This window comes from Camelus ferus, chromosome 7, assembly GCF_009834535.1.
Source record: "Camelus ferus isolate YT-003-E chromosome 7, BCGSAC_Cfer_1.0, whole genome shotgun sequence".
In the NCBI taxonomy this organism is placed as follows: Eukaryota; Metazoa; Chordata; class Mammalia; order Artiodactyla; family Camelidae; genus Camelus; species Camelus ferus.
In genome coordinates, this window is record NC_045702.1 from 46,493,773 (window position 1) to 46,507,477 (window position 13,705).

The 13,705-nt window shown below is 34.5% G+C and overlaps 1 protein-coding gene across 1 annotated transcript in view; it reads left to right on the plus strand.

Moving 5' to 3' along the window:
- Nucleotides 1-13,705, plus strand: part of FAM126A (family with sequence similarity 126 member A) — a 65,957-nt gene that overhangs the window by 17,429 nt on the left and 34,823 nt on the right. Inside the window, 1 exon segment of the mRNA XM_006179203.2 lies at nt 11,598-11,676. Within this exon segment, the coding sequence (XP_006179265.1) occupies nt 11,626-11,676 (51 nt within the window). The 5' untranslated portion in view covers nt 11,598-11,625.

Consider the following 13,705-nt stretch of genomic DNA (forward strand, 5'->3'; position numbering starts at 1 on the left):
AAAATTTAAGTGTAGCAATTTAAAAAAACTCCAATAAAGAAAAATATTAGTGGAGATGAGAGATTGATGTTCTATGAAAGTATTTATAGTTTTTTGGTTTATTTATTTTCTTTCCTAATGGAAATTTTGTAAATTTTTTACAGATTCATAACAAGCAGAGACCTTGTTTTACATTGCTCATTTTGTGTATTTTTCATAATGTTATCATAATTCTAGTACTTGTAATTATTCCTCTAGAAAATATAGGGTGCTATCTTGATTCCCTTTTTCCCTCATCTCTTCTCCCTTCCTTTGCCATCTGGATTATAGGCTCCTATGGACACAGATCATATTTTACAAAGTTCTTTTTTCTAATAGTACAAAGTAATAGAAACACTGTATTATACTCAGCAGGCACTCAAGGGCTTGTTGAATTATTAATGTTGCAATTTGAATATATAGTAATATTGACTTTTTGCACATATAAAAATATTGGTTGAGTTAGTCACATGACTGGTTCCCATCCTATGTCTGTTTTTGCCTAGTCTTATTCTCTTTTTTGTTTCAATGTTTAAAACAATCAATCAGATGATGCTGTTGTGGCTCATAGATGCAGTGCTGTAGTCTCTCCTGACAGTTTGCATTGCCAGTCCATATACTTCATCGACATGGGCCCTGAGTTTTTCCTGAGTAGGGTGTAAGAAACTGAGAAGTAAAAGGAAGGTATAGCAAAGTGGAAAAACATAGGTAAGGACATGGTGGTTGGAATGGCATGATGTATTTTGGAGAATAGCAGTAAATAAAATTTAGGTAGATAAATTATGGCTGTATTATAGGAAGAGCTTGAGGTAGAGAATATGATAGATATGATGTGGAAAAGTATCATAGTATGTTCCAGGAGAAAAGCAGTGTTTCAGGAAGGTTAGTCTAGCAGTAATGTGCAGGGTACCCTAGAGAAGAGACAGGAGCAGGAGCGCTGTGTGAACTGAGTGTGCAGAGGCAATAAAGGCCCAGTCTGAGGGTGTTGCTGTGGAGATGGAGAGCAGATGGCAAATTTGACAGGTGTTATGAAGAGTGAAATTTATTCCTTTATTCAACAAATATTTATTAAATACTTGACTTTTTATATTTATGCTTCTAATATCTGGACTGAACTTTGCCTATAATTATAATGCAATTTCAAACTTTAAAATTATGTACACTGGTGGTGAAGTTCTTAACATTCTCTTTTCTAGTGGTTTGTAATTTTAAAAATAATTAATTTTTTATCTTAAAAATAAAATAAATTTAAAAAATTAATCTTTATAAAAATGAAGAGCAAATATTTTTTTCTTAATCTTCCAAAACAATTTGTATTTTATTTCATCAAGAAATTGAAAGGCAGCTACTTAATTATACATATGAGAAATTCTCTGGCAAGCAAATGGAAGTTCTTAACCAGAGGGCTTTATTTTTTTGACAGCTTATATTTATATTTGTGAATGAGTGTTCTAGTGCCTTAAAAAGTCTTTTCTTTACAGTCTTGTAATGCCGACTGTCATTTTATGCCATACTTTCAGCATCTTGTAAGTATAATTTCTACATTAAGCAATGCTTTAAGTAGGTTGTTGGTTTAAAAGAAATTGAAAAGTACTTTAAGTTCAAGATCGTTTTCTCTGGTGAAAACCAATGACACAAAGTATGTATGAATCCACTCAGAGACCCACATTAATCATTCTTAAAAGAAGACTTTCCTCAAGTAATGTTAACACATAATAGTCTGCATGTTGGAATATAAGGGCAGAGTGAGGCAGTGGAAGTAAATCATCATGTTATAAATAATTCATACCTTAATTTGCTGATGGGAAAGTCAGAAATTGAAAATTGAAATTGAGAATTTCAGTTTTAATAGTATTGTCATCATTTACAACAAGCAAAAGTAATTTTTCTTCCTATATTCATAACTAAATATACTGCCTGTTTCATTGCTTTCATTTTTTTCTCTATTAGATCCCAGTGAAAGCCCTGGCTTTCAGTGCTTTCATTCCATTGGAACTATTTTGTTTTCTGTATTGTCTTCCGGGATAGTCTTCAGATTCATTGTTGTAATTCTTGTATATTTTATTACTTTTTCCTTGATATTTCTTCTGTTACCCATTTCAAAGATTTCTATTATTGGCCTATCTGGAACCTTCCTCAGCATAGGCCACTATTCCTTCTCCATTCTAAACATTGAAAACAGATTTTTACCATGGATATTAACTTAGTTTAAGGCCTTCTGTTCTTAGCCTGTGTCCAGTTTGGGAAACATTGCTTATTGTTACTGCACTAATAATTGCTTATACATGGATGGCTTTATAACATATCTCTAGCTCTGATTCCTTACTTTTTCTCTAGTATAAAATTCCTTACATTCAGGATCACTTTTATTGCATGGAGGGCTAATTAATAAGGTAAATATTATGTTAAAAACTCAGACTGGAATTCAGGGCCCAAACTAGCGAAGATTCAAATTTTGACCACTTATTCATGCACTGAGCAAATGTTTGTGTATCTATTACGTGTACATCAACTTAAAAAGGCTGAATTGTAACTTAGATTTTCAAGAATTGAATAGGTAATAAGTATAAGATAGGAGTAACCTGGTTTGGAAGCAGTTTGTCTGAAAAAATGTCTTGGGATTTAGCTGTCTCCAAGCATAATATGAGCTCTTTCTGTGAGACTTGATTTACTGATACAAGAAATTCAGCTAACTCCAAGTGGGATACACTCAAAGAAAAACACACCGAGCTTTATCACAGTCAGACTGCTAAAAATCAGAAATAAAGAGAAATCTTGATATAAGCCTATTTCAGATGTCTCATGGCACCCTTACATTAGATGATATACTAGAAGAACTCATAGGAGTCAGAGGCAGTTATAGTCACAATGCTTTATTATAGTGAAAGTATATAAAGCTTAATTGGTAAAGGAAAAAGATGCATTAGGTAGAATCAGGAGGAAACTAGATGCAAACTTTCAAAGTCCTCCCTCATAGTGGTCACATGGGACACATTTTTTTCTCCTGCAGTGAACTGCAGCAACACATGTAGAGTGTTACTGCCCAACTCACTAAAGCTGAAATGAAAAGAAACAGAAGAATTTTAACAGCTCGAAATCTATTAGAGAAATTGAATCCTTCGAGTAAGTAATAATCTCTTAAACAGGACCCAGAAAATGCTAATTGTGAAAGAAAAAATGGTAAGTTGGACTTCAACAAAATTAAACCCTTCTTTTATTTAAAAAATACCATCAAGAAAATAAAAAGGCATGTCTCAAACCAGGAGGAAATATTTGTAAACCAAATATAAATCTAGAATATCTTAGAGAACACTTGAATTCATCAATTAGACATATAACCTGATTAAAAATGGACAAACAACTTGTAGAAACACTTCACAAAAGAAGATAGATAAGTGGATAATTGGTGCATGAAAAGATATTCAACATTAATCATCATAGAAATGTAAGTTGAAATAATGAAATACCACTATACGCTCACTGGAATGGCTAAAATTTTAAAATATCAAGTGTTGATGAGGGTTAGGGGAACTGCAAATCTTATAAATTGTTTCTGAAAGTGTAAAATGGTATAGCCATTTTGGAAACAGTTTGGCTATTATTGTGATGTTGTATGTGTGTTGCTGTATGTGTGTATAAAGTTAAAACATACAGTTATTATGTGACTTAGCAGCTCTACTCCTAGATGTTTTACCAAGATAAATATAAATGTGCCCTCAAGACGGTTTGTATACAGATTGTTTCAGTTACTATTGCTGCATAACCATCCCAAATTTAGTAGCATAAAATAAAACCATTTTGTATTCTCTCGGATTCTGTAGGTCAGGATTTCAGAAAAGGCAGTTGAAGATGACTTTCCTCTATTTCGCAATGTCTGTGGCCTCAGCTGAGAAGTCTGGAAGACTAAGAGTAACTTGACAGTGGGGAGCTAGAATTATCTGAAGACTCCCTCACTTCACAAGTCTGCTGGTTGATGCTAACTGTTAGCTCTAACTCGATAGGATTGTCACTGGAGGACACCTATATGTAGTCTTTCTGTGTTACTCTTTGGGCATTTTCACAATACAGTGGATAGGTTCCAAGAATAATGGTCCCACAGAGAATCAGCTAGAAGTTATTTCACCTTGTATGACCTAGCCATAGTAACAAGCTTGCCTAGATTCGAGGAGAGGTTACATTGATTCTACTTTTTGATGAGAGGCACGTGCAAGTTATCTTGTAAGAGGACCATGTTGTGGTCATCTTCAGAAAATACAGCCTGCCACATGGATGTTTATAGCAGCTTGATTCATGATAACTCCCACCTGGCAGTAATCCATTTGTCTATCAAGTGAATAGGTAGGCATATTGTGGTATATTCATACAAGCCAGAAATAAAAAAGAAAAAGCTACTGATACACTCAACAGCATGAATAAATCTCAAAAACATTACGCTGAGAAAATGAAGCCAGACACAAGTATACATAATGTATGACTCCATTTATATGAAGTTCTTGAATAGGCTGAAGTAATCTACTGTGACAGAAATCAAATCGGCAGTTGCCTGGGATAGGTGGTTGGAGGGTTGACAGGAAAGGATGTATACATTGAACTGTACACTTAAAATGTGGATATTTTATTGAATATAAATTACACCTCAAAACTAATTTCTAAAAACTAAAAAAAGTTGTGAGGGGAGGTAAGAATTAGAAATGAGCATTCAATTCTTGAGAAGTTTGAATGTAAAGCAGAAGTAGAGAAATGTGAAAATAGCTGAAGAAGAAGGTTGAGAGTTTTGTGGGGAATGAGTTAGTAGGGAGAGAAGGAGACTTGGAGCAATTTCCTTAGGTAGGCAAGAAAGCATAGTTGTAGTGTGTAATTCAAAGGATCGGCCACAGATAGGATCATGGACAATTCATTTATGGTTAACAGAAGGGAAGATGGAGTATAAAGATACAGATGCTATAAGGGAGGTAGACACTGGGGAGTCTGTGGAAGTTCTCTTTTGACTGTTCAGTGAAGTAGAAATTAAAATCGTCAGCCCCGAGTACGAATGGGGAGATGGCTATGGAGTTTTGAGGACCAGGTAGAATACAAGAAACAAATGGGAGAGTAGCAAAGTGAATGGACTTTAGGACACTGCATGAGTGCCAGGCAGCATTAAGAGTTTTTTTTCGGGTTCTTGGTCATAGATTTTAAGTGTTGTTTTAGTTGTTTTCTTCACCTTGTTCAGCTGCATGGGTGGTGACATGGACCAGGTGGAGAGCTGGATTTTACTAAAATTGTATTTTCGCTAAAGAAGTGAAACAAGAGCAAAGGAGTTGAGAGAATATATTCAAACTGGTGATTGTAATTGACCAAAGAATTTGAAATGAGTAAGGAGAGAAAGGAGAAAATTGCAAAGTGACATTAGGTTCTGGTATGGTCAAGAGGTTTTGGGATCTGAGTATATGAAAGGATGTGCTGGAAAGATAAAAGGAGAGATCAGAGTGGGTAATGACAAGGGCTAAGGCAGTGGTTCTCAAAGTATCATTTTGGGACCTCTAGGGGTCCTGAAGACCCTTTCATGTGGTCTGCAAGCTCAGAACTATTTTCATAATACTGGGACTTTTATTTGTTTTTTCACTCCCATTGATGAGTGTGTAAATGCTACATGATAAGTGATGACTAATGAAATATGTGCTTATGTGTTCTTGTGCTTTAAAATTTTGTTTTTGTTCTTGAATACAGTAAATATAAATTGGATTGGATCCTAGAACAGAAATATATCAAAGCCTCAATAATTTTTAAAAATAATTTTAAAAACAATTTTAGATTTATAGAAAAGTCGCAAAGATAGTTCAGAGAATTCCTGTATACCCAACACCCAGTTTCAGTTTCTCCTAATGTCATCTTATATTATCATTGTACATTTGTCATTACTCTTACTGTTAACCAAGTTTGAGACTTTATTGGAAGCTCCCTGGCTATTTACTTTACTCTCCCTCTTCTGCTCTAGGGTACTGCACTGCGTTTAGTTGTCATGGACCTTAGTCTCTCTGGTCTCTAGCAGTCTTTTTTACTTTTCATGACCTTGTTAGTTTTGAGGAGATATTTTGTAGGACATCCCTCAAAATGAGTTTCTTCTAACGTTTGTATCATGATTATACTGGGTTTATAGGTTTTTAGAAAGAATTTAGAAGTAAATCACCCTCCTCATCATATCAAGGTTACAAGATATTCACATGACATCATGGGTGATGTGAACCTTGATCAAGGCAGTGTTTATCAGATTTCTCCACCATTCCACACTCTCTTCTTTGGAAGCAAATCACTGTGTCCAGCCCATTCTCAATGGGGAAACAGGGACTAAACTCCTAGAGGGGGTAATAGCTACATATATTATTTGGAATTCTTCTGAAAGGAAGATTTATCTCTTATTCTCTAATAGTTATTTATTTATTATTTGTTTGTTTGTTTATATAATCACTTATTTATATCAATATGGACTCATGTATATTTTGTACTTTGGGGAATAATTCACTACTATGTTATTTGTTTTGTTGCTTATATTGTTCCAACGTTAACCATTGGATTTTCTTTCAGGTTGGCTGAATATTTAAAGTGTAAAATGGTCCTGACCTTAATGTTTCGTCTAGGTTATCATCATAGGACTGAGTTGCTGAGGCAGGGAAGAAGACAATATTGTTGGAGGAGATTTTAAGAATTAAGAGTTGAGAGAGTGAGAAGAAAACACTCTAAGGTTTTAAATAAGAGTACTTCGAAAGCATGACAATAAGCCAGAGTTAAAATTGTCTGGAAATGAAGGAAAGGGATGGCTGATGGGGGAGGGATTAGTTAATAGATGACAACATGAGTTTTGAAGCAGCATTGGGTGGATGGATAGAGGGGAGAGAGGGAGAATGATCTGAAATGGTAACAGGGAGGAAAGAGGACACTTTCTTTATCTCAAAGGCCAGTGGTTTCTTCCAGGGCCATGAGAGGAAAAACTTTGAGAAGTTTGCGCGGAAAGCAGTGTCTTCAGAGAAGAGCCAGGCTTAGAATAAGAAGAAAGTGACATTCAGAGAACTGTTGAAGATACAGAGGATTTTACTGGTAACAGATTGTGAATTCCAGAAGGCACAGTGAAAGAGAACCTCCTTCCAGAATTAGGGTGGAATAGGAGATGGGGGTAAAATAGAGGACGTGCAAGGGCTGAGTATAACGTGAGAGCTGTAGTTTCTTGTGGGAAAATGACTAGTCCTGATGGACCTGAGGCAGGTAGTGGTGGTGTGTTTGTGAAAGTTTCAGGGTAGGGAGGTATTTTGAGGTCTCCCTTTAGAGCTCTTCAGACAGAGGCAAAGAAGTATGGGAGGGGCAATTTTCCTGAGTGAGTATTTATGAACTCAGCTATGCAAATTGAGGCTCCTATATGATCTCTGTCAAGTGAGTAATAAAAGCCTGGGGCTGTCTAGTGTTACTAATGCATAATATACACAATGAAAAATGCACAAATCATAAGTGTTCACCTAGGTGAATTTTCATTAATGAACACACCTGTGTAACTAGCACTTAGATCAAGTAGAATATTACCAGAACCTAAGAGGTAACTTTCTCAAGTGCAACCACTCTCCTAACTTTTAACACAATCGGTTAGTTCTGCCTGTTCTTGACATTTATATAAATGTAATTATATAGCATGTACTCTTGTTTGCCTTCCTTTTCCCAACATTATGATATTGATGTAGTTATTGTTTATTTACTGTCATTGTTGTGTAGAACACCATATATGATATACCACAACTTATCCATTCTACTCTTGATGGACACTTGGTTTTTTTCTAGTTTTTGGCTATTTATGAAAACGGCTGCTGTGAAGGTTCCTGAACACATCTTTCAGAGAACATACATCTACATTTCTGTAAGGTGTATTTTTATGTGTGGAATTGTTGGATCCATAGAGTATGCATCTGTTCAGTTAAGGGATATCGCCAGAGTTTTCCAGGATATTGTACCAATTTACATCCATGCTAGCTGTGTGTGAATATTCTGGTTGCTTCATATCTTTTTCTACACTTGATATTAACACTTTCATTCTAGCCATACTTTTGTGTGTGTGTGTGTGTGTGTGTGTGTGTGTGTGTGTGTGTGTGTATTTCCCTGATGACAAACGAAGTTGAGCACCTTTCATAGGTTAAGTTTCTATTTGAATAAGTGATATGGTTTGCCTTTCCTATTGGATTTTCTGCCTTCTTCTTAATGATTTATGAGTTCTTTATATGTTCTGGGTATGGGACTTCTGTCAGATATATGAATTGCAAATATCTTCTCCTACTCTGTGGTTTTGTCTTCTTACTCTCTTAGTGGTATCTCTCTCTCTCTCTTTTTTAGTTTTCTTTTTTCAAAATATATTTTTGTTTTTATTTGTTTTTGTTTTTGGGGGAGGTGATTAGGTTTATTTATTTATTTTTTTAATGGAGGTACTGGGGATTGAACCCAGGACCTTGTGCAAGATAAGTATGCATTCTACCACTGAGCTATATACCCTCCCCTCCAGTGGTATCTTTTGATGAATAGAAATTCTTCCCTTTCTCCCCCCAGTTTTACTGAGGTGTGATTGCTAAATAAAAATTTTATGTATTTAAGGTGTATGTGATGTTTTGATATATCACTATCAAGCTAGTTAACATATCTGTCACGTCACATAGTTACCTTTTTGTGTGTATGTATGGTGAGAACACTTAAGATCTACTCTTTTAGCAAATTTCAAGTATACATTATTATTAACTATGGTTACCTTGCTGTACATTAGGTTATCAGAATTTATTCATTGTATAACTGAAAATTTGTGCCCTTTCACCAACCTCCCCCATTCCCCCTGCCCCTATACACACCCCAGCCCCTGGAAACCACTGTTTTACTCTTTGTTAATATGAGTTTGACTCTTTTGGATTCCATGTATAAGTGAGATCTTGCAGTGTTTGTCTTTCTGTGTCTGGCTCATTTAACTTAGCATATTGTCCCCCAGGTTCATGCATGTTGTTGTAAATGGCAGGATTTCTTTCTTTTTAGGACTGAATAATATGCCACTGTGTGGATGTGTGTATATCACACTTTCTTTATCCATTTATCTGTTGGCAGACAGAAGTTCTTACTTTTAATGAAGTCCAGTTTATCTTTTTTTTTTTTACCCCTTTATGATTAGTGCTTTTGTGCCTCTTGTTTAAAAAATGTTTGCCTACCCCAACGTTATGAAGGTATTCTCTTATGTTTTCTTCTAAAAGCTTTGTTTTACTTTTTAAAATTAGATCTGTGATCCAACTGCTGCTGACTTTTGCGTATGGTATGATCTAGTAGGTTATGATTCTCTCCCAAACCCCTGACCCCTTGTATCTGTCCAGTTGATCTAGCCCCATTTCTAATAAAGACTATCCTTTCCCAACTGAATTATAGTGTCACTTCTGTCATAAATCAGGTGATCATGTATGTATAGGTCTGTTTCTGGCTATTCTATCCTGTTCCATTGGTTTTTTGGATAATGCTGATATGATAATACTTTATGATAATACCATACTGGCTTAAGTACTGTGGTTTTTGGTAAGTTTTATAGTAAGCCATGATATTTAGAAGTCCAAATCCTCCAGCTCTGTTCTTCAAGATTGCTTTGATAATTCTTGATCCTTTTGCATATCCTTCTTGATTCATTTCAACCTTTTAAAAATTAGTCTTAATTTTAACTAGAAAACTATTTTGAATTTTTGTAAAAATGTTACATTCCCAGTTCTCTGTAGCTTGTAGTGTGGTTCTCTTTGTGATTGCTCTCTGTCCTAATTTACTAAGCAATGAATAAATGCAAAAGGAAATTCATGTGCATTTATATTTACCTTGCTTCATTTTGCTTCACAAACATGTATAACAGGATAAAAATAAGTAGCTATAGGTAGAAAGAAAATAAAGGCAAGTGTACAATATAAAGTGATAGATAAGATTAATCTAGGCCTGCTTTTTTGTGGACAGAGTTAGGGCAAAAATTATTTGATTATTAAAATCAAAGCAAAGAGAATCTGTTATGAGTCATAGTATCTGTAACTTAAAGGCAACCCAATTACTCTAAAGGAGAGTTTTTCCTGGTGCTAAAAACTGAAGATGTGAATTTTTTCCTTCTTTTGATTTTAGAGGGGATAATTTGTGATCCAGCAGGGTTTTCAGTAACATTTTGGATATAATTCCAAAGCTCAGTTTATCTGAATGGACAGTTTTATAAAATCAATAATATGGTACAAATATGTGGGTTTTTGATAGTCTGGCTTGATCCAGGGATAAAATTTAGAATAAAAGGGCTATTTTTTATCCTGAAAAGATAAAATATTTATCTCAAGTAATTCTTCATGTATGAATTAATATATATATATTTTCTTAACCATGTTTTTTAATGGAAATTAGACAACGGAAGCTTTAAGATTTATTTCTTTGCAAGAACCTGTGTTGTTTATTAAGAAGTTATTTGTATCCTTTGATAGATGGCTGAGCAGAGGCTATACGAGTTGATATTCTCGTATATTATAGAGAATGTAAGAATATAATTATATTATTAATTATATTAATAACAGTACATAAGTGGTAACACTTTGTCAGGTACTGTAATAAGTGCTTTTATTTGCATTTTTTTGTTTAATCCTCACAATAACCCCTTGAAAGTAGGTGCTGTGTTTATCCCTATTTCACAAATGAAAAAAAGTATGGCAAATAACCTGCCCAAGATTATATTACAAGTAAGGGTAGAGTTGGGATTCAGTTTCTGTTAATTCTGCCTCTGTTTCTACTACATGATAATGCTGATGAAAATTAAGAAGCCTAATGCAGGATTTGTGCCTGAATTAGGAGGTTAGGAAATTCAGATAGAGCTAATAAAGTTTTTACTAACCTCTAGAAACAGTTTTTAAGTCCACTCTAAAATAGCTGGATGGGTGAGAAAAACTAAATTGTACTTTGACAAAAATTTTGGCTGAGATAAATTTGTTTTGCATTTCCTTTAGCTTCCTTTTCCCCTTATTTATACTTAAGTAATTTTCAACCTTCTGAATAACTATTATTGAATACGGTCATGATCTTGGATATTTTTGTGTTATGAATATTAAGCTTTCAGGGAACCAGTTGGCTTGCCTAGATTGTTATTGGTGTAAAGAACTGAACTTTAAGCAAATTAAATTACTTTAATGCTTTCTATAAAGTCAATTTTGGGTGCATGTGTTTTTACATTTTCACAGTTTTAAAATATTTTTGGTAGTTTTTTAAGATGCATTATCTATTTGGAATAATTTAATTGAAACTAGGGGAAAATGTCCAGTATGTTTTGCAACTGGCATTATTGAAAGCTGAATGAAAATTGCAGAGCCAATTTCATCATGTTATGGTGTTTATACTTTTGTTAGAATTCTTACATTTTAATGCTTATTTTTGCACATCAGTTTGGAAATGAACCCAGTAATTTATGTTTGAAACTTATTTAATTTCACAAATAATAAAGTAACTAAATTTTATAGGATTACTTCTATCCTTGGTAATCTGAGTATAAAGAAAATCTGATCAAAATTTTAACGTTTTTCTATGTTAACTTTCAGGTTGAAGGTTTAGAACAGATGTGGCAAGATGTTCACTTCAGAGAAAGGGGTTGTGGAGGAATGGTTGTCAGAGTTTAAGGTAATATTTACTATCTTAATATAATGATTATATTCCAAAGTTTTGTCTGGGGATTAAATTCCAGTGGCTTTTTTTTTAATGCCTAAAAAGCTAAGTGCCTTGAAAGCAAAAATATGTTCCAAAAATCTCATTAGGGAATTATTTACACATAGTAGTCTTTTCTAGGAAATTGATTCCTTTTTTTTTACCCAAGTGGTTTAAAGGTTTGTTTTCTCTCTTTTATGGCAACACCACAAAGAATGGTTAAAATCTCTGAAAGTTGTCATTCTCTCCAACCACCATCAAAGATTCAGTGTTGAAATTTTTCTCCCAATTTGGGGGCTGTGGGAGTGGGCATGATCAATGATAAGGAGAAGATACGAAGTTATTTGCCCAATTTTCTCTCATTGGATCTAGTTTGCTAACCCAGTGCCTATATAAGGGATGTGTAACTTTTGGTTAGTTGATGAAGAAAATAAAACCGATTTCTTGTCTCATGAACTTCTCTAAAGCTTATCTAAAGATAGCTAAAATTATGTTCCTTTAGCCAGTAAATTACCTTCTTTTTGTCCTCTGAGTCTTATTGTTACATATAATTATGTGAGCTTCCTGATTGTGAACCACACGAATGTAAGGTTTGGGCTGAAACTGTCATTTTTTTTTTTTGTCCAGCCCAGTTAGCCCAAAACCTTGGACAAAAGTCAGACTTAATGGCTTGTTTCAGTGAGGGAGACTATACAATAGGTACCATGTGGCATCTTACCAAACAAAGGAAAAAATAAAATTGTTACGGGATTTGGAGGAAAGATGGAGTTTAGATGAAATTTAAATGAAACAGTATTTTGACGGGCTCAAAACAAAGCAAAGCCATGTGTAATGGTGTTAAAATCTGGCCTGGACTGTGAAGTGGACCCAGGGTTATGTTGTCTTGAAAACTACAGTTAATATCTGTGTGGAATGTCGTATTCAGAAACCCCTTATGTGAAGCCTCCTTCTCTTTGTCTAGGTGACTTAGATCCTCCAGGCAAGAGTGGGATGTTTCATTCTTACTGACATATGTTTAAACAGCAAAGCTTTTGATATCTATGACTTTAGATAACAAGGCTTCTCATTGAGTAAGAATACAGTAGTCACTCAAAACAATCGAGGTTTTTATGACACTTTTCAGCTTCAGTATGTCCTTGAGAGAAGCAATGCTTCCTGTTAGTTTTGTAGTTGGCCTTACCCATCACTGTTAGCTCATCCGGATGAATGACAAAGAGTTTCACTCCCTCAGCTTTTATAGTCATGAATTGGGTATCCTTTTATGGGTCCCCCAACTCATCATAAAGTGATGTAGAATATTATAAAAGTGCAGGGTATATAGTGCCTTCTACATATTTCAATAGTTTGGTTAAGTCTTGTATGTGCCTTTTATCCCCCCGTATATGTTGTCTTTGTGAATAAATGTTCAAGATGTTTTTTAAGCTTTTTCTGCTTTAAGTGTGTTTAATATGGTTCATTATCATGATTTTTTTTTGGCAAGTTGATGAAAATGGGCAAGTTTAACAGTTGAATACCACTTGTAGGGCATTCTTATGTTTAATGGTGAGGTAAAATTTGCAAAAGCAAATACAAGTTAGCCATTTTTTTAATATGGGAGTTGTGGCAAGAGGGCATGATAAAGGATGAGGAGTGTAGGGGAGGGGTCAGATAGCTGAAATCTGTTGAGGCAGATAGTTGAAAATCATGACTGACCCTTCCCTTCCCATCTGTTTGTTTATTTCCTTCCCCTCCTGGGGAGGAAACTTTTCCCTTGGGAGAAAGGAAGTGAAATCCTGGGCCCCATGAAATAAAAAGTTATCTAAATTTTCTCCCTAACCCTCCAAGGTTAAATTTACTAAATTTTCAATTAATTTGATATAACAAATGTTTTAAGTTATTGTCAAGTGTAAGAGAAGGTATTTCCTATTCCTTGATTAATTTGGTAGGCATTTCTGAAAATTGTTTTGAACTGTGTTAATGTTTATTGAATTCAGCTCTGTTTATGTTTGATAAAGGGATTAAGGTT